Source organism: Phocoena sinus, chromosome 1 (assembly GCF_008692025.1).
Source record: "Phocoena sinus isolate mPhoSin1 chromosome 1, mPhoSin1.pri, whole genome shotgun sequence".
NCBI classification, from domain to species: domain Eukaryota; kingdom Metazoa; phylum Chordata; class Mammalia; order Artiodactyla; family Phocoenidae; genus Phocoena; species Phocoena sinus.
Window position 1 is genome coordinate 118,783,364 of NC_045763.1, and position 25,574 is coordinate 118,808,937.

At 44.3% G+C, this 25,574-nt stretch overlaps 1 protein-coding gene across 5 annotated transcripts in view; it reads left to right on the top strand.

The window, feature by feature from the left end:
• The first annotated feature begins 964 nt into the window (after positions 1-964).
• LOC116758807 (low affinity immunoglobulin gamma Fc region receptor II-like) overlaps positions 965-25,574 on the top strand; it is a 33,714-nt gene continuing 9,104 nt past the window's right edge. For 4 of the 5 annotated variants that reach the window (XM_032642012.1, XM_032642032.1, XM_032642021.1 and 1 more), the window contains exons 1-2: positions 23,784-23,992; positions 25,252-25,272. In XM_032642012.1, the coding sequence (XP_032497903.1) occupies positions 23,881-23,992; positions 25,252-25,272 (133 nt within the window). In that variant the 5' untranslated portion in view covers positions 23,784-23,880. Of the gene's footprint in view, positions 1,037-3,495; positions 3,536-10,704; positions 10,752-19,655; positions 19,758-23,781; positions 23,993-25,251; positions 25,273-25,574 lie in introns of those variants that run through there. The other variant, XM_032642041.1, reaches the window with a different exon arrangement.

Consider the following 25,574-nt stretch of genomic DNA (forward strand, 5'->3'; position numbering starts at 1 on the left):
CGAATGCAATTTGCATACCTACCATCTAGGTTTTCCAATTAACATTCTACTTTATCACATATTTGTCTATTTATCCAAACTTCTAGTTTGTGATATTTTTAGACTTATCAGATATTGTCAATATTTGGCATTGCAATGTTCCTGAGGGTCTGAGGGGATGATCAGTATTATGCACTTTGTTGGAAGTAAAATTATTCTACCAAGGTTTTAGAGAAAAATTTGGATCTATCTAAATTTTAAATGTTTATTTTTTTATCAAACAATTCCACTATAGGAATTTATCTTTCCCAAATATTTGCACTAGTGGACAAGGTTGTATGTTTCTTGCTTTATTATAGAAACTAGGAAATACCTCACGTGTTCATAGTTAAGAGCCTGTTTATGAAATACATAACACAATGTAGCTGTTTGAAAGAGTGAGTAGATAAGTATATATGTCAATTATACTTTTGTGGTAGTCAGCTTCCAAGACAGCTTTTTTTTTTTTTTAGCATCTTTATTGGGGTATAATTGCTTTACAATGGTGTGTTAGTTTCTGCTTTATAACAAAGTGAATCAGTTATACATATACATATGTTCCCATATCTCTTCCCCTCTTGCGTCTCCCTCCCTCCCACCCTCCCTATCCCACCCCTCCAGGTGGTCACAAAGCACCGAGTTGATATCCCTGTGCTATGCGGCTGCTTCCCACTAGCTATCTACCTTACGTTTGATAGTGTATATATGTCCATGCCTCTCTCTCCAAGACAGATTTTAATGATCTTCACCTCCTGGCTTCCAAACCCTCTGCAGTCGCCTCCCACACTATGTCAGGGTATGTCTATGTCAACAGAATATAGCCAAAATGAAGGTATGTCACTTCCAACATTAGGTTACAAAATACTATGGCTTTCATCTTGGGTGATCTCTCTCTCTCTCTCTCTCTCTCTCTCTCTCTCTCGCATAACCTTCTTTGGGAGAAGCCAGCTGACATTTTGTGAGGATACACGGGCAGCCTATGGGGAGACCTACGTGGTGAAGAAGCAAGGCTAAGCAGGTAAGCCACCTGAATGAGCTCAGAACTGGACCCTCCAGTCCAGCTGAAGCTTCAGATGACTGCAGACCCAGCCAACAGCTTGATGGCAACTTCATGAGGACCTTGAGGCAGAACTATGCAGCTAAGTTGCTCCTGGATTCCTGACCCTAGAAACTGTGACATAATAAATGTTGTTTTAACTTGCTAGGTTTTAGTAATATGTTATGCAGCCATAGGTAACTAATACAAATAGTATGTTAAAAAAGTAAATTATACCATAGTGTAATCATATAATGGTAAATCTTATATATACATATACATTTTTTCATATAAATTCTTGAAATTCATAACATAATATTATGGTGAGTAGGTATAATATAATAATGTGGTGAGTAGATCTTATGTCATTTGTCCTATTGTATTATTTAAATTTTTATAATTAACTCTTATAATTGATGTGTAATTGAGCTTTATTGGTGTATAATTGATACACAGTAAAATGTACACATTTAAAGTGTACAGTATAAGTTTTGCCATACAGATCCATCACTACGATCAAGATAATGAACATATTATCACCCCCCAAATTTTCTCCTTCCCCTTTTTAATCACATCCCTCCCCAGGCAACAGTTAATTTGCTTTCTGTCACCATTGATTAGTTTTCATTTTATAGGACATAACTGTCCAATAATATTTCTGTGATAATGAAAATGTCTTATATCTGCATTGTCCAATATGGAGCCACTATCACATGTGGCTATTGAGCTCTTGAAAAGAGGGTTATCTAAATTGAGAAATCCTGTAAGTGTAATACACACTGGATTTCAAAGACTTAATGTGAAGACAAGAATATAAAATATCTCATTAACATTTTATACTGATTATATACTGAAATGATACTATACTGGATATATTGCATTTATGTATTGAATTGTGTCCCCCCCGCTCAAAAATTCATATGGAGAGGTCCTAACTCCCAGTACTTCAGAATGTGAATTTATTTGGAACTAGGATATCTATTTCCTATGTAATTAGTTAAGATGAGGTAGAGTGGACCCCTAATGCGATAGGCCTAACATCCCCTTTTTTTTTTTGGCTGCACCACACGGCATGTGGGATCTTAGTTCCCCGACTAGGGGTCCAACCCGGCCCCCTGCATTGGAAGTGCAGAGTCTTGACCACTGGACCACCAGGTAGGTCCTAGCATCCATATTACAAAGGGAAAGTCAGATACAAACACACACACAAACAGAGGGAGAACACAGGTGAAGTTTGGAGTTATGCAGCCACAAGCCAAGCAACTATTAGAACCTAGGAAAGAGGCCTAGAACAGATCTTTCCCTAGGGCTTTCAGAGGGGCCATGGCCCTCCTTGACACTTTGATCTGACTCCTAGCCTCTGAAATGGAAATAATAAATTTCTGTTGTTTAAATTACTCAGTTTGTGGTACTTTTTTTACGGCAGCCCTGAAAAACTAATACACTAGGTTAAATAAAATATTAATTTTACCTGTTCCTTTTTACTTTTTTTAAAATACTCCTTCTTGAAGAAGGCCCTCTCTCTTCCCTTTTCAAATACCCTATGGAACTAATGTATGGGTTTCTGAAAAATTATGCAATCCCATTTAAGATGAAAGTAAACATACTCCTTTATCGTGTAATATGGTGCCTAAGGTGGTAGGGGCCCACAGGGGAAACCTTCCACGGTGAAGGCAATGAGAATGGAGTCTGGCTCCACATACCTGTGATGGAAGGGACACTTTTTCCTGCACTCTTAACTCTGGAGGGTGCAATTGTTACCAAGTCCAAGCTCACTGCTCGCGGCAGCACAGGCCGATGGATCAGAGACCAGGTGTTGAGGCAAGGAATATGACTTTATTCGGAAAGCCAGCAGACCAGGAAGATGGCAGACTAAAGGCTCAAAATAACCATCTTATCAGGGTTTGGATGCCAGTTTCTTTTATAGCACAGAGAGGGGGAGGAGATGAGGAAGTAAATAAAGAGGCCATAAGTTTTGCAAATATCCCCTAGAATGGCTAGCATCTGGGAGGGGATGTGTTCATTTCTTCTTTCTTGCAGGCCATCACAGGTGGACAGGGTCCAGATGTTTCCCTGAACAAAGGCACTTTGGTTTAACATTCAGGCAGATGGGCTCAGGCAGCGGGGCAGGGTTCCCCAAGGCAGCCCGTTATGTACTGACAGTATCCTTTTAGTGAACAAAAGCAACAGGAAGCAAAGGAAGCAAAGGTTAAAGTGCAAGAAACAGATACCACATATAGTCAGATTTGGTTAGTCCCTGTTACAAACTGTTGCAACATGAAGAACTGTGAGGAGAACATCACAGTCAAGAATTACAGTGGAGGTGGACAGTAGCACAAAAATCTGGGAGAGTAAATCATTTTTTTGGCTTTTTCTCTGAATTTTTTGTTTTGTTTTTGGTTTGAAGAAGAAAATAACTTTTCTAATCCTATTTTGTTTAGGCGCATATCCAAAGGAATGAGGTGAGCCCTCAGTACAACTGTAAGTTAAAAGCTTTTTATTTCCATCCTTCCAACCCTTCCCTGAGCTCCCTTCTCCCTTCGCACTGGCTCCCTCCCTAATTGCCTTGAGTTCCCAGCACTCTGGGTCTATGTCCCCTCTGATGAAACTACTAGCTTGAGAAGCTGATTCTCTCTAAGGTGTGTCATTAGACTGTGTCCTCAACTAGAAAAAAATGTTGATTTAAAGAAAACAAAACCCACGCCTACTAGATTAAATGAAAAAGACACTCAAAGACAGAGAACAAAGTATGATGTGAGCTAACTGAAAGCAAAACTGGAAGTGTTTTGGGGAAGCCAGAATTTGAAGACATGACCACTCATCTGCTTTTCTCTCTACTTCTCTCCAATTTCAAAATTAATCAATCCCGATTCTCTTTTGCTTTCTCACTGTCTACCCTTTCCTTCCTCCCTTCTATCCTCTCTCCTTCTCTTAGACGGCTTGCTTTACTTTAACATGACCTAGCATGGTCTGACTCTATATGATCTTACAATTAAGTATCTGCCATCATCTAACTAAGGTCTCTGACCCTCAGTTAATTTCTAAAGACAGTCTAATTAGTCACTGGTCACTCACTGAACTCGCTCCTCCTTGGGCAATGATGGAAGCTAGCCTGAACTGAGAGGGCTGGGGGAGAAATTAGGAAAGGATTTTGTCAACATGAAAGACCTAGGGCTGCCTCTTCTAGCTGCAAGCAAGGCAAGGGAAGTAGAGCGTGTATATCAGTTATGTATTGACATTATCTCATTATCTTATAATAGATACTATATTACCTATTTTTCCATATGTTATGGTTATTGTATCTGGATGTATAAACAATTAATGTAAAATTTATATATTTGTTATTTCATAAATGCTAGAGGGATCATCTCCATCAAGGATGGGATGATTTTTCACTTTTTACTTTTGTAAATGTGGCTTCTAGACAATTTGAATTTATATATGTGGCTCACATTCCATTTCTACTGAACAGCACTGCATTAGAGGTATATTTAACAACAAATTTGTCTTGTCAGGTTTACCGGGAAACTGTTTCTTCTTCTCCAAGCCCTTTATCTGGTGATGCCTATCTATTCCATGTCCCTAGTTAATATGGAATGACAATCTCTAATTAGCAAACAGTAATTGGTATTGCCTTTGGTATTCACCTAGAACTCTCTCCCATTTATCTATAATTCAGCTCTCAAACTCTCAAGTCCTTTTGATGATCTATTTGGAAGAATTCTCTGATTTTGACACATGATACTCTTTCCTCAACACAATTTCTAATTTGCTCTTTAATCTATGAACCTTCAGTCATAGACACTTTTTTTTTTTTTTTTTTTTTTTTTTGTGGTATGTGGGCCTCTCACTGCCGTGGCCTCTCCCGCTTGCGGAGCACAGGCTCTGGACGCGCAGGCCCAGTGGCCATGGCTCATGGGCCCAGCCGCTCCGCGGCATGTGGGATCCTCCCAGACCTGGGCATGAACCCGTGTCCCCTGCATCGGCAGGCGGACTCTCAACCACTGCTCCACCAGGGAAGCCCCAGCCATAGACATTTTTGCTGTCAACATACCCACAGCCATCCATCCATCCTGATCCCAAAGGATCCATATCTATTGAGCTAACTTGCTTGATTTTACTACTATGAGAGGTGAACTAAACAGATGCTATATTATTAAAAAAATCAGTCGATCAGTGGAAACACTGACATTGTTCTATGAGTGTAGGGAGCATCTTAATACCAATTACTCTCGTGGTTCTGTAGGTAAATATCATCTTGACTGTACTCAATGGTGTTAAACTTCAGGGATTAAATTATTCATTTATGAATTGGTGCAAATGCAGTAATCCTCTTTAAGTAAATTTCTGCCTGCAAGACTTCCTCATTGCATCTCCTACTGAAAGAAAATATAAGACACCTAAACGTTGGGGGAATATTCTCCCCAACCACCAACATCATTTTATTTTATTAAAAAAAAATTATTTTTGGCTGCACCACACGGCTTGCAGGGATCTTAGTTCCCTGACCAAGGATCGATCCCAGGCCCACTGCAGTGGAAGTACAGACTCCTAAACACTGGGCCGCCAAGGATTTCCCTTCCCAATATCATTTTAGAGAAGTTGACACTGAGCATTCTTTCTGACAATTATTAGATAATTACTAATTGAGGCCATTCAGTTGATTTAGGGTAATAAAATCTGATGCTTAATAAATGTGAGCATTCTTGTCCTCAGCCTGGGAATCACATTGAAGAGAAAGCAGAATCTGGAGCCTGATTTGGGTAAAATTGGAAATGAGTTAATGCTTATCTTTTTTTTTTTTTTTTTTTTTTTTTTTTTGAGGTATGCGGGCCTCTCACTGTGGTGGCCTCTCCCGTTGCGGAGCACAGGCTCCGGACGCGCAGGCTCAGCAGCCATGGCCCACGGGCCCAGCCGCTCCGCGGCATGTGGGATCCTCCCAGACCGGGGCACGAACCCGTGTCCCCTGCATCGGCAGGCGGACTCTCAACCACTGCACCACCAGGGAAGCCCAATGCTTATCTTCATTAACATATAGGCTAATGAACAGGAAGATCTGGTTAGGACAGGAAGAACTTTTAAGAATAGAACAGACAGGGACTTCCCTCGTGGTCCATTGGTTAAGACTCTGTGCTCCCAATGCAGGGGCCCATGTTCGATCCCTGGTTAGTGAACTAGATCCCGCATGCCACAACTAAAAGATCCCACATGCCGCAACTAAAGATCCCGCATGCCACAAGGAAGATCTTGCACGTGGCAACGAAGATCCTACGTGCCACAACTAAGACCCTGCACAGCCAAATAAATTAATTAATTAAAAAAATAATAGAAGAGACAAATAAATCAATGGAACAGAACAGACAGCCCAGAAATAGACCCACGTAATATAGTCAATTGATCTTTGACAAAGAAGCAAAGGGAATACAATAGAGAAAAAATAATCTCTTCAAAAAATAATGCTGGAACAACTGGACATCCACATGCAAAAAAAAAAAATATTCTAGACACGGATCTTACACCCTTCACATAAATTAACTCTAAATGGATCATAGACTTAAATGCAAAATTATAAAACTCCTAGAAGATAACAAAGGAGGAAAATTTAGATGACCTTGAGTATGACAATGGCTGTTTAAATACAACACCAAAAGTATGATCTATGAAAGAAAGAATTGATAAGCTTGACCTTATTAAAATTAAAAACTTCTGCTCTGCAAAGTCACTGTCAAGAGAATAAGACAAGCCACACACTGGAAGAAAATATTTGCAAGTCATATCTGATAAAGAACCCCCTTACTTTACTGAGGACTGGAGAAGCAAAGAGCCTTGCCCAATACCACACAGCGGCAAAGCTGGGTCTAAAACCAGCTCTCATCTCTCCCCTCCTAACCTAGGTCCTCAGAGATAAATAACACTCTGCTCTTCATGTCCCTCACTTTGCCTTGGTGAGGCAGGAGATAGATGTGCTCCAGGCTAGACTTTACAACCAGCCTCCTGTCTATTATTTCTTGAGGCAGGAAATAGATGGACTCACGTTAGACATTTACAGCCAGCCTCCTAAACATACTTCAAGATAGAAATAACAACAGGGACAGGGTAAATAGCTGGACTTTGTCTCCTGTAGACACTTTAAGATAACAGTAATGGGAGGAGCAGAGAGGGGCTAAGCCCTGCTTGGGTAAAAGATCAAGAGGTCACATATTTCTCATCCTTGGGTTCAGGGAGACCTCAACTGCACATGTGCAGAAAGGCTCCTTGGGGGTCAAAAGGGAGGAGACGCGAGACCATAAAAAGTTGTGGCTAGCTCTCCCAAAGGCCCTTGCATTGAAATCCACCTTGGCTTAAGGATATACACGCACTTTAGGGAGGGCCCTGAGGCAAATCAGCCATGAGGTCAAAACAAGACTATTGGCCAGAGGAAAACAAAGACCCAGAAGACTGCTCCCTTATAAATGATCTAATTCCAGGCTTCCCTGGTGGCGCAGTGGTCGAGCATCCACCTGTGAATGCAGGGCACATGGGTTTGAGCCCTGGTCTGGGAAGATCCCACGTGCCATGGAGCAACTAAGCCCGTGCGCCACAACTACTGAGCCAGAGCTCTACAGTCCGTGAGCCACAGCTACTGAAGCCCGCGCACCTAGAGCCCGTGCTCCGCAACAAGAGAAGCCACTGCAATGAGAAGCCCGTGAACCGCAACGAAGAGTAGCCCCTGCTTGCCACAACTAGAGAAAAGCTCTCGCACAGCAACAAATACCCAACACAGCCAAAGATAAATAAATAAATGATTTAAACTTCCCAAAGGTGCAACTTTTCTCTGAGCTCACCCATGCATCTGTCGGCACGTACGTACTCTGCTTTTCTAATAAATGCCTTACTTTCCTCTACCTTCTGTCTCCTTGGCAAAAAATGTTTTTCAAGGCAGAGAACGTGGGCCCAGACTTTAGCCAGTGGCCTTCATGGTCTAGTGGTTAAGATTTGGGGCTCTCACCACCGCGAACAGGGTTTGATCCCAGTCTTGCTTCCAACTGCTGCTTGCTGCTGCTCACTGCTGTCTCTCCAAGATCAATGGGTCTTTGCTTCCTGAGAAATAGCCCTTCCTTCTCTCATATTGTTTCTCTCTCCTCTCATCAAACGTCTTCAGCACTCTGCTGTTCTGAAAAAGTGAATGGTGAACAAATTCACACTCTGAAGTTAATTATCCACCTAACTTAGGGTATTTGCCTAACTAAAGGTTGTTAAAGATGACAATGCTTTAACACAAAGACATGAATTCCCAAAGGAAGTTTTCAGGCTGAACTGTTGATGCTAGTGTGTGGACCTGGCTGAGCCCCTTCAAACCAGAGCTTCTATAATTCCGTCATTCTTTCTCCCCTCTTCCCTTCTGTGGTTGCCTTTCCTTCCAGACTTCCTCCTCCTTTGGGGTCAGCAGTTGATTGTAGTGTTGCCTAGGGTGTCTCAGTTGTTGAGGAAGTGGCTGTAACAAGGAAACCCTAGAAAGGACTGATAAAGCAATTACAGAGATCTGCTGAAAGGGTGGTCAGTATATTAAGAAGAGGAACAGAACCCAACCAAACAGAGAAAAGAGCACCTTCTGAATCAAGTGGCTAGAATCTGAGAGTGTCTAGAGCTGGAGTCACTTGAGTTTATAGCATTTATCTGTCCTTCCCAAAGTGGTTCCGTAAACAGCAGTACCCACTGGAAGTGCTAACCAAAAACTGGGTTCACCTCTTGGTGGGTGTCAAGCCAAGACACAACCAAGCCAAAGAGCAGGAGAAGGAAGGATTCATTACTTACAGCAAATAAGGAGTCCTTCCCAAAGCAATGTCTCCCTGAACAGCCAAATTGGTTAAGTTTTTTTTTTTAATTACTTTATTTATTTTTGGCTGCATTGGGTCTTCGTTGCTGTGTGCGGGCTTTCTCTAGTTGTGAGCGGCGGCTACTCTTCGTTGCGGTGCACGGGCTTCTCATTGCGGTGGCTTCTCTTGTTGCAGACCACAGGATCTAGGCACGCGGGCTTCAGTAGTTGTGGCACGCAGCTCAGTAATTGTGGCTTGCGGGCTCTAGAACACAGGTTCAGTAGATGTGGCGCACGGGTTTAGTTGCTCCTCGTCATGTGGGATCTTCCTGGACCAGGGCTCAAACCCGTGTCCCCTGCATTGGCAGGTGGATTCTTAACCACTGCACCACCAGGGAAGCCCCAAGTTGGGTAAGTTTTAAGCTAAGGGTACATGCATATTCATGAAGGGGCTTGAGCAGAAGAGAATTCAGCATAGAATTGAGTCAAAGGTTGACAGAGTCCAGGCTTTAGTTGATTGAAGTCAAGAGGGTCAGAAAAGGTCAGCGTCTCTTAGGTTCCAGTTGATCTGGTGATTGAGCACTTCAGGATAAATCTTTACCTCTGAAACAGAACTAGGAGTCTTTACAGCTGATCTATTATCTTTGCTATTGTTACTTCTCTTGCCTAACAGTGGTTTGTTCCTGCATTCTTTTTTTTTTTTTAATTTATTTTTATTTATTTTTGGCTGCGTTGGGTCTTTGTTGCTGTGCACAGGCTTTCTCTAGCTGTGGTGCACGAGCTTCTCATTGTGGTGGCTTCTCTCATTGCGGAGTACAGGCTCTAGGCACGCAGGCTTCAGTAGTTGTGGCAGATGGGCTCAGTAGTTGTGGCTCACGGGCTCTAGAGTGCAGGCTCAGTAGTTGTGGTGCACGGGCTTACTTGCTCCACGGCATGTGGGATCTTCCAGGACCAGGGCTTGAACCTGTGTTCCCTGCATTGGCAGGTGGATTCTTAACCACTGCACCACCAGGGAAGCCCCTCCTGCATTCTTTTGTTCCCTTAAGACCATTAATTACTGAGACCTGTTCAAAGGCAAGCACTATGGCTAGGCTTAGGTCACAAAATGGCTTAGGCCAAAAATGGCTTAAGTGACAAAAGCCATGATTCTCTTTCTCTGGGGGTCCCCTACCCTTTCTGCTTATACAGAACCAGTGAAGTAGACTCTCCCAGCCTTTTAATAATAATAATGATAAAAACTAAAGTTATGCCAGGTTCTCTGTTAAGCATTGTTAAAAACAAGACAATAGGCTCAAAATGGAGTCACTTTTGCTAAGCCCCATGTCATGACACCAAAACTAATTGCAGTTTTGGCTCTCCCAGAAATGGATTCAGGAATCACCTGATCAGCACTAGTTAGGTAATCTGCCTGCCATCCCCTAAGGAGAGTAAACCTGCCATAAGCCATCTGCTTTTTGGGCTAATACAACTTCCTTCTTCCTGCTTCCTTCTGCCTATAAAAGTCCTTCATTTTGTACAGCTCCTCAAAACTCCTTTCTATCTGCTAGATTGGATGCATCCTGATTCATGAATCACTGAATAAAGCCAATAAGACATTTAAAATTTGCTGAGTGGGCTTCCCTGGTGGCACAGTGGTTGAGAGTCCGCCTGCCGATGCAGGGGACATGGGTTCGTGTCCCGGTTCGGGAAGACCCCACATACCGCGGAGCGGCTGGGCCCGTGAACCGTGGCCGCTGAGCCTGCGCGTCCGGAGCCTGTGCTCCGCAACGGGAGAGGCCACAGCAGTGAGAGGCCCGTGTACCGAAAAATAAATAAATAAATAAAATTTACTGAGTTGAATTTTGTTTTTTAACAGGGTGATTCATGAATTTTCTCATTTAATCTTCATAACAGCATTATAAGGTAAGTACCAATGTAGTCTGCAATTTACAGATGAGGCAACAAATCTTAGAAAGAATGAATAATATATCTAAGATTACACAGCTGGTAGGGGATGGGGATTTTGATCTGAATCTCTGTCTTCAGAGTCCGTACTCTTAATCACTGGACTTTTCTGACTTTTGAATTACTTATACCTTTCCTATTTCCACACATATGCATTTTTTAAAAGATTTATTATTTATTTATTATTATTATTTTTGGCTGCATCGGGTCTTAGTTGCAGCTCGCAGGATCTTCATTGTGGCGCTTGGGCTTCTCTCTAGTTGTGGCGTGCAGGTTTTCTCTTCTCTAGTTGTGGCGTGCACGCCCCAGGGTGTGTGGGCTCCGTAGCTGTGGTGTGCAGGTTCCAGTGCGTGTGGGCTCTGTATTTTGCGGCACTTGGGCTCTCTTGCTGAGGCGCCTGAGCTCAGTAGTTGTGGTGCGCAGGCTTAGTTGCCTCATGGCATGTGTGATCGTAGTTCCCTGACCAGGGATCAAACCCGCGTCCCCTGCATTGTAAGGCGGATTCTTTACCACTGGACACCAGGGAAGTCCCCCAGACATATACATTTTAAATCAAGCTGTCCCTTTTAAAGAATTCTTCTTTCTGGACTTCCCTGGCATTCCAGTGGTTAAGAACTCCACACTTCCATTGCAGGGGGCATGGGTTCAATCCCTGGTCGGGGAACTAAGATCCCGCGTGCCAGGAATTCTTCTTTTTCACTGGCATATTTCAGTTTTGAATAAAGAGTGTGCCCTTGTATTTGTAATCATTTTGTTACTGAACCAAAAGTGTCCTCTCACCCACACGCAGTAAAGTCAATCTACTGACATCCTGTTGTGGTAAAGGAAAGTGTAGCATTCGTTGTAGGGTACCAAGCAAAGGAGTCTGGGACAGCTAGTGCTGAAAAAGCCTGGACTCCCTGATGGGTTTCAGGAAAACATTTTAAAAGACCAAGTGAGGGAGGGGAGTTGCAGGGTATGGGATCAGCTCATGCACAGTTCTCTGATTGGTAGATAATGAGGTAACAGGGCAGCGTCATGGGGTTAACATTAACAGTCCTTAGGCTCCGGTAGGCCTGGGGGCTATGTGCCCATGGTCATCAAGTAGTTAACATCTTCCATTTGGTGGGTTTTTTAGCATCTGTAAAACAACTCAGGAAATGTGCGTCAGATACTGTTATCTAGGTACTTCAGAGAGGAGGTAAAGCAGAGGATATGGGGAAAGGTCTGTCCCAGGAAGGCCCCATACAGTCCTGCTCGTTACAATTCCCCCCTTTTCTCTGATACTCCTCAGTCGTGAGAACAGGGTGACAACTGCTCTTCTATTTCTTGCCAAATGGGGGCAAAGTCAGTTTTTCAGGATTAGAGGAGAGAAAGTCATTGACTTTCATTTCAAAGAATTCCTGAGTCCCAAGCTTAGCATCAACACTTTGTATTACGAAAATACATTACCTCTGTTCTTGATGGCTTTGTCATGGCAGCTGGACAGACATTTGAAAACTACTAGAGATATTACAATTAGTATAATGATCAAAATACATCCTTGTAGCATTTCCCCAAGGAGCGTTCCTAGTTCAGATGGCAACCAGGCCAATAAGTTATGGAGCGGGTCCTCTCTACGAATCTCTTGTAATCAAGCAGACTTTTGAATTATTCTATTTTTCTGGGTATCAGTCTCTCCTGGGATATTAATACATATCTAAAGAATCTAGTGCCTTCTGCTGGGAGACTATAGCTTGAGCTGTGTTGTTTGTCACTACTATTTGTTTAGTCACTTTGTCACTAAAGTAAGAGAAAGGTTTCATAGTCACAAGAGGAGACCTTCAGACAATAAGGTTGCAGTTGGCAGCTGCTAGCAGATACTGTTTTGCGGATGGCTGGTTGTGTTCTTAAATCTGATACAGTTTGGAAAATTCAAGTTCTCAGCAATACATGAAAGTGCTTGAAATCACATCCACCTAGTTTTACACCGGATGTCTGAACCATAGCTACCCCCATTTTGACTCTTCAATGCATTCCCCTCCTCAATCACCAAAGCAGATGTACAAGGTATGTTTAGTAAGCCACAAAACAGGCGACTCTGGTCAGTAAAATTTAAGTTAAACCATGATTAGATTGGTATGGTCACACAGATAGAAAATCAGAGGAGGTGTAGTCTAAAATTCTACTCCCATTCCCAGACGGAGGCCTCCAAACAGATTGGCCCAACTCTTGAAAGAGAACGGACCCAGAATGGCTCACAATGAGCCCAGAGTGGCTCAGTTCCTACAAGGGAATGAGCCCAGATGGAGTGGAGAGAAATTCGCAGCCTGCACAAGCTGGAGCAACTCACCCCCAAGTGAGGCAGAACGTGGATGGTAGCTCAGGACATTTCTCAACTCCAAAAAGCCTCATGCTGGGTGGCCAGCACTGTCAGGAAGAGTGCCTTTGAGTTTCCCAGAGCAAAATGAGCTCCGGCAGCTGGTGGGGACTCAAGGGGCTGGCCCTGGCTGGAGTCAGCCTACCACGGGCACAGACTCCTGGGCTGGCTCACCAAAATTGTTACCAAACGCAAGTTCGTGTGCCTAACAGTGAGGCCAAACAAACTAAAACATCAGAGTTTGGAGCAGAGAAAGTTTATTGTAGGGCCAAGCAAGAAGAATGTATGGCTCATGCTAAAAAAAAAAAAAAAAGAGGAACTCTCTGATGGTTTTTGGGGAGAATTTTTATAGGCAAAATTTGGGGTGAGGGCTGAGAGGTGTATGACTTACTTCTGATTGGCTGCTGGTGAGGTGGTGGAAACAGGAGGGAAAGGGGCAGGGCACAACCTTTAAAAGAATGACATAACCATAGGACATGACAAAACTGCTTAGAACTAACTAGATCAAAGATGGCGGGAGATTCGACTTCCAGTAGACCTTGAGCCTCATTATATGCTCACTGTGATGCATAAGATAAATGACACACCCACCAGGGTCATGACAGTTCAGAGCTAACCATAAAAAGCCAAAAGTGGCCCAGCTTAGATCAATTCAGAGAACAGACTGGTGGTTGCCAGAGCTGGGGGGAAGAGACAATGGGGAGAAACTGCTTAATGGTACACGGCTTTACTTTGGACTGATGGAAATGATCTGTAACTAGATAGAGGGGGTGGTGGTACAGCACTGTGAATGTCCTAAATGCCACTGAATTGTACACTTTAAAATGGTTAATTTTATGTGATGTGAATTGTACCTCAATTAACAACTATAAAAAAATCAATATCCAACAAAGGAGAAATTTTCAGGATAAATAAATAAATAAAGCCAAAAGTGGGTAGTGGCTCAATTCCTGGAAATCCCTGCCCTTTCCCCCCTGAAATAGTTGGAATAATCCTCCCACTCATTAGCCTATGAAGTTACCAAGCCCATAAAAACTAACCACACCATATTTTGGGGCCTCTGGCCTTCTGAGATGGCCCACACTCTGTCTGTGCAGTACGCTTCTCTCTAAATAAATCCACTTCTTACCTATCACTTTGTCTCTCACTGAATTCTTTCTGCGATGAGACATCAAGAACCTGAGCTTCATTAAGTCCTGAGACCAAGTGTGTGATCTCAGTTGAAAAAACCATAGGTTCAAGTCCCAATCTGAGTGCACAGTTTCAGCAACAGGACAGTGTTCCTGTTGGAATCTTGGGCTCAGTCTGAAGTTACCGTCCTCCACCTGGATGGGGGCCTTAGTTCCTGCAGGACTCAAAGATACTGTTTTGTATTTTCCTTCAGGAGGAACCAGGACCTTGCCGATTCCTGCACTATAGTTTCTTGACTGCTCCTCCTTTGTTTCCGCATTCCCTCACTTCCCTGATTAGTTAAGTGTTTGAATCTACTCTTTGGAACTCAGTGAAGGTCTAGGAGGCTGAAGCCTTTTTTCTGCAAACAAGAAAGGGACACGGAAAGGATGTTGCACCCGAGAGGGCCCCCCAGGGTCCTGTTCATTTCACTTTTCTTTTAGAAACATCTCCTTGTAGTTTGTTCTTTCTTTACTCTTTTTCTCAGCTGTGATGGGAAGGAGAGACTCCTACTTATGTTTTGGTTTTGTATGGGAGGAAAAATAGTTTTCGCTCTACCCTTCTAGGGTGTTGGTTGAGACACCTGCTCCCCCCCCCCGTCCCCCCCTCCCCCCCGGCCCCATAATAAAAGACAGATTAACAGGAGAAAAACAAACAGAATTTTGATAACATATATACCTCCTGTATACGCGGGAAATACCCAGGAAAACTGAGTGGCTCCCTGAAATGGTGCATCACCTTAAACACTATATTCTGCTAAAGACAGAAGAAAGGTTTTGGAAGAGGAGGAGCCAGTTACGGCAGGTTATCAGGAAAAGCACATTGAAGGGTAAGGTTGTTATGCAGATTTAAGTCTGCGTCTTCTCCATTGATAAGAATTTCTTGTGCTTTAGAGTCATCCTTCTCTTCCTGATGTATATAGCTAGATACCCATATAAATGGGAATTTCCCTTCTAAATGTAAGTTTCCCTTTCTGAGAGAAAATTCTGCTTAGTTTTCAGAGCTTTACCAGTATCTGCTGTTTCTAAAAAATACAGCTCAAGATAATCCTTAAGTGAGAGAGGCATATTTTGGGGTGGCATAGTCTACTCCCTTCTCAACCAATTACAAAGAGCCACCTCGGCTTTTCTAAAATAATGCAAATACTTAACCTATAGCCAGTCAAATAATTCCCTTGCTTTGCTTCCATCTTTTCTCCAAAAAAGTCTTTCTCCAAGTTCCTATTTGTGGACCACTCCTAATCACTTCCAGTTTGGTGTGGCCCAAGTGGAATTGATTTTTGCTCAAATGAACTTTTAAAAAATTTTCATATGCCTCAGTTTATCTTTTAACAGTATTTTTTGTGTGCAAATGAAGGTATAGGGGTTCAGAATGAGCCTCCCCAAAATGTGCCCTTTTGTGTGAGAATTATTTTAAGCTAAAGGCAATTGAAACCGACCCTGCTGGGCCCTCCTGGGTATAAAAGCTTTTTCATGTCCCTTGTTTTTTGTTTGTAGGGAGAAGGCTTCAGGCTCCTAGAACTTCTCTAGTTCCAAAGGGCAGATGCAAGCAGTTTTTAATTAGGGAAGTGAGGGAATGCAGAAATAAAGCAGTCAAGAAACAGTAGCTCAGCGATAAAAAAAAAACAGAGTCCTAGTTCCTCCTCAAGGGGTATACATAGCAATATGACACATATCTTTGAGTTCTTCTGCAGAAACTGATGCCAAAAACTCAGCCTTTGTGCATGGGCGCTGAGTCAAATCTTGGAGACAGAGTTTTGGGTGAAGTAGAAAAGAATAGCTTTATTGCTTGGCTGGGCAAAGGGGGACACAGCAGGCTCATGCCCCTCAAAAGCTGTGTGTCCCAACCCAGGAGGATTTGGTAAGGAGTTTTATAGCCATGTTTCAATGGCAGGGTTGCTGATAAGATTAGGGTGTGCGCAGGGCCTGCACTCCTTTAATCTGGCCTCAGGTGGTCTCTGGATAAGCTTCTCTGGTTCTTGAGGCTATCAAACCATGAATTTCTCTCTGGAATGAGGTTCGCTTCATCAAGTAGCTCATCTTCCATTTGTTGGGGGTTTTAGTTCTGTAGAAAACCTCAAAGATACTGTTATGTGTATCCCTTGAGATGGAACAGGACCCTGCCCCAAGGCTGCACTATTGTTTCTTGTCTGCTCCTCCCTTGTCTCTGCATCCCTTCCCTTCCCTGATTAGCAACTGTTTGAATCTGCCCTTTGGAACTCAGGGAAGGTCATGGAGCCTAGAGTCTATTCCCTACAAACAAGGAATAGACAGAGGACACAGAAAGGCTTCTTTGCCCATGAGCCCCACAGGGTCCTGCTTGGTTTCAAAACTAAGGTCCCAGGACTTCCCTGGTGGCGCAGTGGTTAAGAATCCACCTACCAGTGCAGGGGACATAGGTTCAATTCCTGGTCCGGGAAGATCCCACATGCCGCTAGAGTAAGTAAGCCCGTGCACCACAACTACTGAGCCTGTGCACTAGAGCCCACGAGCCACAATTACTGAAGCCCGCGCGCCTAGAGCCGGTGCCCCGCAACAAGAGAAGCCGCCGCAATAAGAAGCCCGAGCACCACAGTGAAGCGTAGGCCCTGCTTGCTGCAATACGGAAAGCCCACACGCAGCAACAAAGACCCAAGGCAGCCAAAAAACTAAGGTCCTCCACCCAGGGGGAAGATGGTAACTTCATGCTGAGCACAAGATTCCTGGAAGGCTACCCTATTACCTCACCATCCACCAATCATAAGAAAGTCACACACCATGCAGCCTTCACCCCAAATTTTGCTTATAAAAACTTTTCCCCCAAAATTGAAACTGGAAAACCCAGTGTACCATATTCCTAGGGTAAGGTAAGCTGGCTAAAACCGAGCTGGAGGATTGTGATTGGTGTATGCTAGCTTACCTTGACAGGTGTTTTCTGTAAGTACAGGCTGCCTTAGGTTTAGATGTGAGGTGTGGGCTGGGCCACTGGGACAGCCTCCATATTAACGTAAATTAACTTTATTAATTCCACCCCCCTTTGATCACACTTTCAGTTGTACTAAGAGTGTTGATCAAACTTAAAATATTGCCATGACTCTGAGCTACCGCTTCTGTTTGATATTGGAATCAGGTTGGCTCTCTGACTGAACCCATAGGTTAGGATATTGAGGTCTCCGTCGAGTAATTAGCTGTTTCCTTAATCCCATTTTTGGCGTTCTAGATGAAGGGAGGACATTTGTGTCGGAGATCATTTGTCTGGTCTCCCGCAGCTGACACATGCATTTAAAGCTTTTGAGAGAATGTAGACCACCGGGGAGACTATTAAAACGACTATAAGCAGAATAATTCCCAACATTTGGAGGGCACTCAAAAACCACAGTCCCCATGACCCAAAACAACATAGATCAAATAAATTAAAGAAAGACCACATTGAAGGAGACATTTTCGTAAGCAAAGTGGCTTTTTTAGTTATCTTAGGTAACTGAGTTTCAACCTCCCCAGAAGTGTTAATCCAAGTGCAGCAAGTGGTGTTGGCTGTGGCACAGACACACACCTTGCTTCGCTGAAAGACAATCAAGGGCTTTCCTATTACAAGAACAACTTTGGCCAGAGAATCTAGGGATTTTGGTTGGGCAGCTACTGTTTTAGCAGTGGATTCTGTGATCACCTGACTCCTAGTCTGGGAAATAGGGATCTGCCAAAGGAAGAAAATTTTGAGTCATGAATGCCTCCTGGTAATTCCCATTTGATCTGTAATGTAGGTAGATAGGTGCAGCCCACCGTGAAGCCTTGATTTGATTGTGGGCAGTCGGAGACGTAAAGAGTTAGCTCAACTGCAGCTTCTCACCACCTCTCAAGTATTTTAACATTGAGTTTCCCATGCATGAGGGGGTACTATCATCCACAGATATAGATAAACCTGAGAGGAGCACAGGTGGCACCACCAAAAGAGGTATTCCCATGATGGAGAATATTGGAATAGGAGTGCAGAGTGATCAGCCAAGCCCTGGAAGTCAAATGAGTTATGATTTAAGAGTTAAGGGTTTGGGGCTTCCCTGGTGGCACAGTGGTTGAGAGTCCACCTGCCGATGCAGGGGACGCCGGTTTGTGCCCGGTTCGTGCCCCGGTCCGCGAAGATCCCACATGCCGCGGACCGGCTGGGCCGGTGAGCCATGGCCGCTGAGCCTGCGCGTCCGGGGCCTGTGCTCCACAATGGGAGAGGCCACAGCACTGAGAGGCCCGCATACCACAAAAAAAAAAAAAAAGAGTTAAGGGTCTGGGCTTCCCTGGTGGTGCAGTGGTTGAGAGTCCACCTGACGATGCAGGAGACACGGGTTCGTGCCCCAGTCCGGGAAGATCCCACCTGCCGCGGAGAGGCTGGGCTGAGCCTGCGCTCCGCAATGGGAGAGGCCACAACAGTGAGAGGCCCGCGTATCGCAAAAATAAATAAATAAATAAATAAATAAGAAATAGGATGTAAACATAATAGCTCTCCCAAGACCCAGAGCCACTCACAAAAGTTGCCAAGACAAAAACTTAGATAATTCTCCTGTGAGCTGGCAACAGTCAGTAGGACCACAGCTATAAATGGGATGCACCCTTGTTTTGTGCCAGTCTCAGCCTATCAACAACCAGTGTTGTGGTTGGACCAGCTCTTGTGGTTCTTATAATGATTGCCAGATGCCCTTCAGCAATAACCATTGGGGAAGTTTGAAGAAAACAGAGGCTCATCACTTATAACACCTGGAAATTACACAGCATACCTGGGGCCACACAGCAAGGTCATGGGGAGACAGAGACTGCACGTGGGCCTGGGGTTCTGCTTTTATTGGGGCTGAGGGTGGGTCCTAGGGTTTTGGGGGTCTCACTCTTTATTGGTGAATTTAAAACATAAGGGCAGAAATTTAAAGGACAGGATGGAAAAAAACAAAAACCATGTAGACCAATTGGTCAGTTATTTAAATCTACCAAAATTTCTAAAACAAAGGAGCCTCAGTGAGTGGAGGTGGCCTGGCTTTTTATCTATTTGTGTGGTTGGTACTGTGTTCAGCTGAGATAGCCTTCTTTGAAACGGCTGCCCCTTGAAATTGATGCCTTGACAATCAAAGCTTAAGTCAGCCACTTGTATTGCAAAAACGAAGAAAACTGTCAGGGCTTACACTACAAACCCACATTTCTGCCTGGCCATATTTTGGGGGCCCCAACCTGATGGTTGCCAAGTCAAGTTCTCAACACAAAATGAGACAAACAGAAGAAAATAACTGTCCCTGGGAGAGAAGAATTGATAACCAATATGTACCCCAAAACCAAAATCCAAAAAGCCTGAATTTGGAAAAGAAAGGACAACATGAAATTTTATTTTCCTCTCTTGACCAGGCACTACAGAGATCTGGGAGACCTGACTGTGGTAAGAATTCTCATCCTTCACAGCTTCTGCCAGTTTTTCCAGGATCCCTTCTGGAGGCTCTGGAGCATGAGGTATTTAGAGTGTAGCTCTGGTATCTATCAGAATTTAACAAGGGTTTCCATTAATATTAGTTTTAGTGTCCCCTTGGCTGCTTAAGGGAATAATTGGTAGCAGTTTACCAGAGACTCCCTCAGAGTCTCACCAACCCTGAGAGAGGCCATTTGGTGACCCTCCTTTGAGGGTAGATACAAGGTATCTGTGAGGCCACTAACTTGGCAGACTTTTGTTTACAGTTCTATAGACTCTTCAGAGTGGAAAGGCAGTTCAGACAGAGGATTAGCAGACTGTGGGTGCTCAGGTAAAGGAGGACAGAGGGGAGTAGTAGGGGTCACATCAGTCTTATAGTCTTTTGTTTTAGGTACCTCTCGTGTCTTTACTTTCTCATTACCCTTTTGCGATGAATCTTTCAATGAAGCTCTCTGGGACTCTTGAAGCCTTTTGGAGGCATACCAATTAAAATAGGTATCCCATTCTGTTTGTTTGATTTGAGGACTCTTACTTTCAAGTGTACTGTTAAATGAGCCATCTTGTCTAACTGGAAGATTCCCTGTAATGGCCGTTGTCATTCTAGGTTGTCTTAGTAAGATGTTGCCATTTTTGTAGATATCTATAGCTTCTTGGACCGCGTTTATCAGACATAAAGTAGGCAGGTGTGCCAGAAGGTGGCAAGCTTAATTCTTTGATATTTGAGGGTCCCACTTCTGTAGCTAAGCCTTGGATCTCTTAGAGCCAAATTAATGCCTAATAGGGATGTGCCACCAGATTATGTGGTATTTTTTTTTAACAAATTTATGTATTTATTTACTTTTGGCTGCGTTGGATCTTTGTTGCTGCGTGCAGCCTTTCTCTAGTTGCAGCTAGCGGCTACTTTTTGTTGCGGTGTGTGGGCTTCTCATTGTGGTGGCTTCTCTTGTTGTGGAGCATGGGCTTTAAGTGCGTGGACTCCAGAAGTTGTGGCACGTGGGCTCAGTAGTTATGGCTTGCAGGCTCCAGAGCACAGGATTAGTAGTTGTGGCACACAGGCTTAGTTGCTCTGTGGCATGTGAGATCTTCCCCGACCAGGGCTTGAACCTGTGTCCCCTGCACTGGCAGGTGGATTCTTAACCAGTGTGCTACCAGGGAAGCCCCGATTATGTGGTATTTAACAGTGTAGCTTGTTACATGGAAATTTTCGTGAGGTTGGCATGTGACCACTGTTGATCTAACCCATTCCTTGACCAACTTATCCTAGCCCAGGAGTCAGAGAGTGAGGTGGTAAGCGCTTAGTACAGTCCACATGTATTTTCTTAATTCAAGTCCCCAAGTCCCTCAGTTCATGCTGTGGACTTACCTCAAGCTTTGTGAGTTTCCTAATGGCTGCCATCATGCTTTCTTTTGCTTCAGGGGCACCCATTATTTTCCCTCATTTAAGTAATTCTCCCTGGTTCAACCAGACTTACTGTTTCTGACTGCTTGAGCACTGTTCCTGAGATCTGTGAGTACCTCCTGAAGGTGCTTACACTGTAGCTGAGATTGGGCATAAACTCAAATGTTGTGGCCTACTAGGTCTCACCATGAAATATCTGAAGTCTCTCACACCCCAAATTTCCACCTAAAAGGATTAGAACAAACAAACGAGCTCCAAATGGGAACTAGGTGGAGCTCAATCTAAGAGAAATTACCAGAGATACCGGAGAGCAGCTGGAGAGGTAGCAAACTAAAGTGGCTCTGTAGGAACCTTCACCGTCATCTAGGAGCCAACCCGGAAACCTTCAGTGGCTGTTTTCACATCACACCTCATTGACAATACAGGCTATACCTTGCAAAGATTGCGGGTTCGCTTCCAGACCACAGTAATAAAGACAATATTGCAATAAAATGAGACACTAATGTTTTGGTTTCCCAGCACATATGAAAAGCTATGTTTACACGATACCATAGTCTATGAAGTGTGCAACAGCATCGTCTATAAAACAATATACAAACCTTAATTTACAATGACCTTATTGCTGAAAATACCAAAACAATTTCAATAGTAACATCAAAGATCACTGATCACAGATCACCATAACAGATGAAAAAGTTCAAAATATTATGAGAATTACCAATGTGTCACTTTGTGACACAGAGACACGAAATGAGCCAAAAGCAGTTGGGAAATATGGCACCGATAGACTTATTCAACGAGGGTTGCCACGAACCTTCAATTTGTAAAAACTGCAATAGCTGCAAAGCGCAGTTAAGTTAGCACAATAAAATGAGATATGCCTGACCTGTCCGATGACAAAACTCAAACAATTTAGTTACAAGATTATTCAAGGGAAAACATGCCATGGATTGAGGTAGTACAGTTCCTCATAAGCAGTGGAGAGCTCTTCCAAGGGATTCGGGCAAGACCAGGTTTTATAGAGCTTTAGAAGAGGCAACGTGCAGACAGGGCATGACTGGCTAGGAGGTTGGGAATTTCCCTGTAAGGCTAACATGTCCTGATTTCTAGAGTAAGGTAAGCTAGCGAAAGCTGAGTTGGAGGATTGTGGTTGGTGTATGTTATGTCCCTGGACAGGTTTTTCCTGTTAAGTGCAGGTTGACTTAGGTTTAGATTTATGATGTGGTCTGGTCCACTGGGGTGGCTCCAATGTGTGGGTCCCATTATATAAATTAACCTTTAAAGTGTTACGTCAGCTCACTGAAGTCTTTTCAGTGGTTAAAGAAATTTTTTCACCTAAAAATCAGATAAGGGCTGGAGGTAGATTAGGGGTGGGAGGTGGGGTAGAACGCGGCCAGTAGAAAAGCCTTGGCCAGAGGAGTGGGGCTGTTGAGGTCTCTGAAGACCACAGAGTGTAAGAACAGGTTTCACAATGTCATTCCCTTGAATATTACAGCTTGCTTCCTCAGAGAGCTTTTGCGAGAGAGGCCCCAGCAAAGGGCCCCAAGAGAGATCCCAGAGCAACTCATGTTCTGGGGATGTTGAGGGTGAACAAATGTCGATGAGGATGACAACAGAAAGCAAAAAAGGGAAACTAGCATTGACTTGATACCCACAATGCACTAGGGACTTTGCTAACACGCAAATTCTCTTTTAATTTTCAAAAACCTTGAGTGCAGTGGTTCTCAACCAGGGGCAATGTTGCCCCCAAGAGAACATTTGCCAATGTCTAGAGACATTTTTATTTTCACAACTAGCGGGTGCCCCTGGCATCTAGTGGGTAGAGGTCAGGGATGCTGCTAAACATCCTGCAGTGTATAGGACAGGTCCTCACAATGAGAATTATTTGGCCCCAAATGTCAATAGTACTGAGGCTGAGAAACCCTGCTTGAAGGACAGGCATGCTAATCTTCATTTATACAGATGAGGAATCTGTAGTTCTGAGAAGCTACCTGTCATTCAAAATGAGACGTACACAGCTCTGAAGCCCTGCTCTTTGACCATGCTATAGTGATAGGAACAGTGATGGGTAAGAAAGATAAAGAACCAGGGCACTAATTGCTGCTCAAAGGTATTTGTTGGAGGAATGAGTACAAGAGTGAACGACAACGGGGATAAGAGGATGAGTGTGATCATCCTATTGCCACTCTGACACACGTCTTTGTCCTTGTTCCACAATCCTCTGTTCCACAAACAGAGTCAGGGTTACGATAATAAAGAAAATCAAATGGTGGGGGCTGGCCTCAGGTCGCTATGCTCGATCTCAGGAGGAGTCTGATGCCAGTGTCTGCGCCTCTAAATAGATGTAGAAGTACGGGGAGTCCGCTGACACACTCTCCTCCATCACCTTTTCTAAGCAGAGAGACAGACAGGAGGTTCTGAGCTGAGTTTGGGTGACCATTTATTCCCCTCTTCCTGCCAGAGGCTGAGCCCAGCTGTGGCCCCAGAGGAAGAGGAGAATCTATTTCCCAGTTTCCACATTTTCTCTGAATTTGGAGTGGGACTGAGCCAGATTGATTCTAGGAAACCCTGAAAGTTCTGGGAGGGAAATGTTGATATGAAAGAGGGTGGAAGGGGAGGCGCCAATGACAAAAACAACACTTCTTTTCACTTCCTCTTTTGGACTCCAGAATTTGTCTGTTCTCTGGGGTGGAACCTGTCAAGCCTCCAGAGAAGTCTGTGCCTGCTGTGCTGGGCTGTCAGAGGCAACCTCCTTGCTCCAGGAGGTGATGGGGATCCCCACATTCCTAGCCCTCCCTGCTGCCAGGAGTGACCGAGCTGCCTGCACATCCTGCCATCCTTTGGACCACATGCTACTGTGGACGGCTCTGCTATTCCTCGGTGAGGCAGGGTCCCCAGGAGGGGCAGTGGAGCAGGGACAGAGGCAGGCATGCTTTTCTAACTCAGCTGCTGTCACCTCAGTTGGGGCTGAGCTTGGGCAAGGATGAGGGCTGGTGTGGGAAGCACGTCAGGAAAGTCAGGAGGGTGAAGGCAGGCTGATGAAAATCAGATTCTGACAACCTTGCTGGCCTTGGCAAATTATGAAATTGGCAGAGTTTATTTTTTTTAATTAACTTATTTATTTAGTTTTGGCTGAGTTGGATCTTTCTTGCTGCACGCGGGCTTTCTCTAGTTGTGGAGAGCGGGGGCTACTCTTTGTTGTGGTGCGCGGGCTTCTCATTGCGGTGGCTTCTCTTGTTGCAGAGCATGGGCTCTAGGCGTGCGGGCTCAGTAGCTGTGGCGCACGGGCTTAGTTGTTCTGCGGCATGTGGGATCTTCCCGGATCAGGGCTCGAACCCGTGTCCCCTGCATTGGCAGGTGGATCCTTAACCACTGCACCACCAGGGAAGCCCAGTCAGAGTTCATTTTTTTTTTAAGTCTTTTGCCCAATTTCACTGCGCACCGAGGTCCCTGGTGCTCTGCCACCCGCCAGAGCAGAGCCAGCTGCGAGCAAAGTCTAGTGACCTAGACTTGAAGGACTAATGAGTGGCCAAGATGTTTACCTTCCTTAGAAATTGTGTTTCATTGGGACCATGTCTTAGGCGGGAGGGCTAATGCTGTCTTAGGCCAATAGGAGGTGGGGGGAAGCAATAAAACACATGGTTGGGGGCAGTGGCTGTTCTCTTTGCCCCTGAAACCACTTCAGGCAGCAGAAGCCTATTCTCTTTATGTGAAAGGAGATTCCCCTGGGCAAAAGCACAGGAGGGTCTGGGTTATCCAGGGGATGGGGATCACAGAATACATAAGCCAGGCAATTCTAGAATCAGTTGTGGGACCAGAGGAATTGTGCATCCTCCTTGCACTGCAGACAGAAGTGAAGAAAAGACCAAGCGCAGCAGAGCAAATTTACTAAAGTGTCATAATGGCAATTTAGTCTTTCTGAATATGGAGACAGTAAATTTATAGAGATACCAATCTGGCCCCTGTGTGGTAATTTCATTAACACACAGCTGAACAAGTAAAGACATGGGAACCCAGGTGGAACGTAATGCAGACAGAGGCTGGCAAGAGAGTTAAGGGGATTTGCAAGGAGGTGATTATTTATAATGATGGATCATCATATCTAAACACCAGGCTGATCTTTGCTTTCTCTTTTACAGCTCCTGTTGTTGGGAAACCTGGTAACTGCTCACCACATCCTCTCCCTCCCCCAGCTACCCTCTCTCTCTGCTCCCTGCACCCTGTCTGTCCTGCAATCCAGGACCGAGGTAGAGCCAGGAAAGAGTAATTGCTCCCAGTAGATGCCCTGCCCCACCCCCTGCTATGTCCTCCCCTTTCCTTCCTCCCAGGGAAGCCGGGGATGCACAGCCATGGGGCACAGGTGCCTCAGCCCTTATGCTTCTGTTACGGTGAGACCTCACAGACTCTGTCACAGAATATAACTGTCCTCTGTCTCAGTCGCCTTCCTCTTTCCAAACTAAAT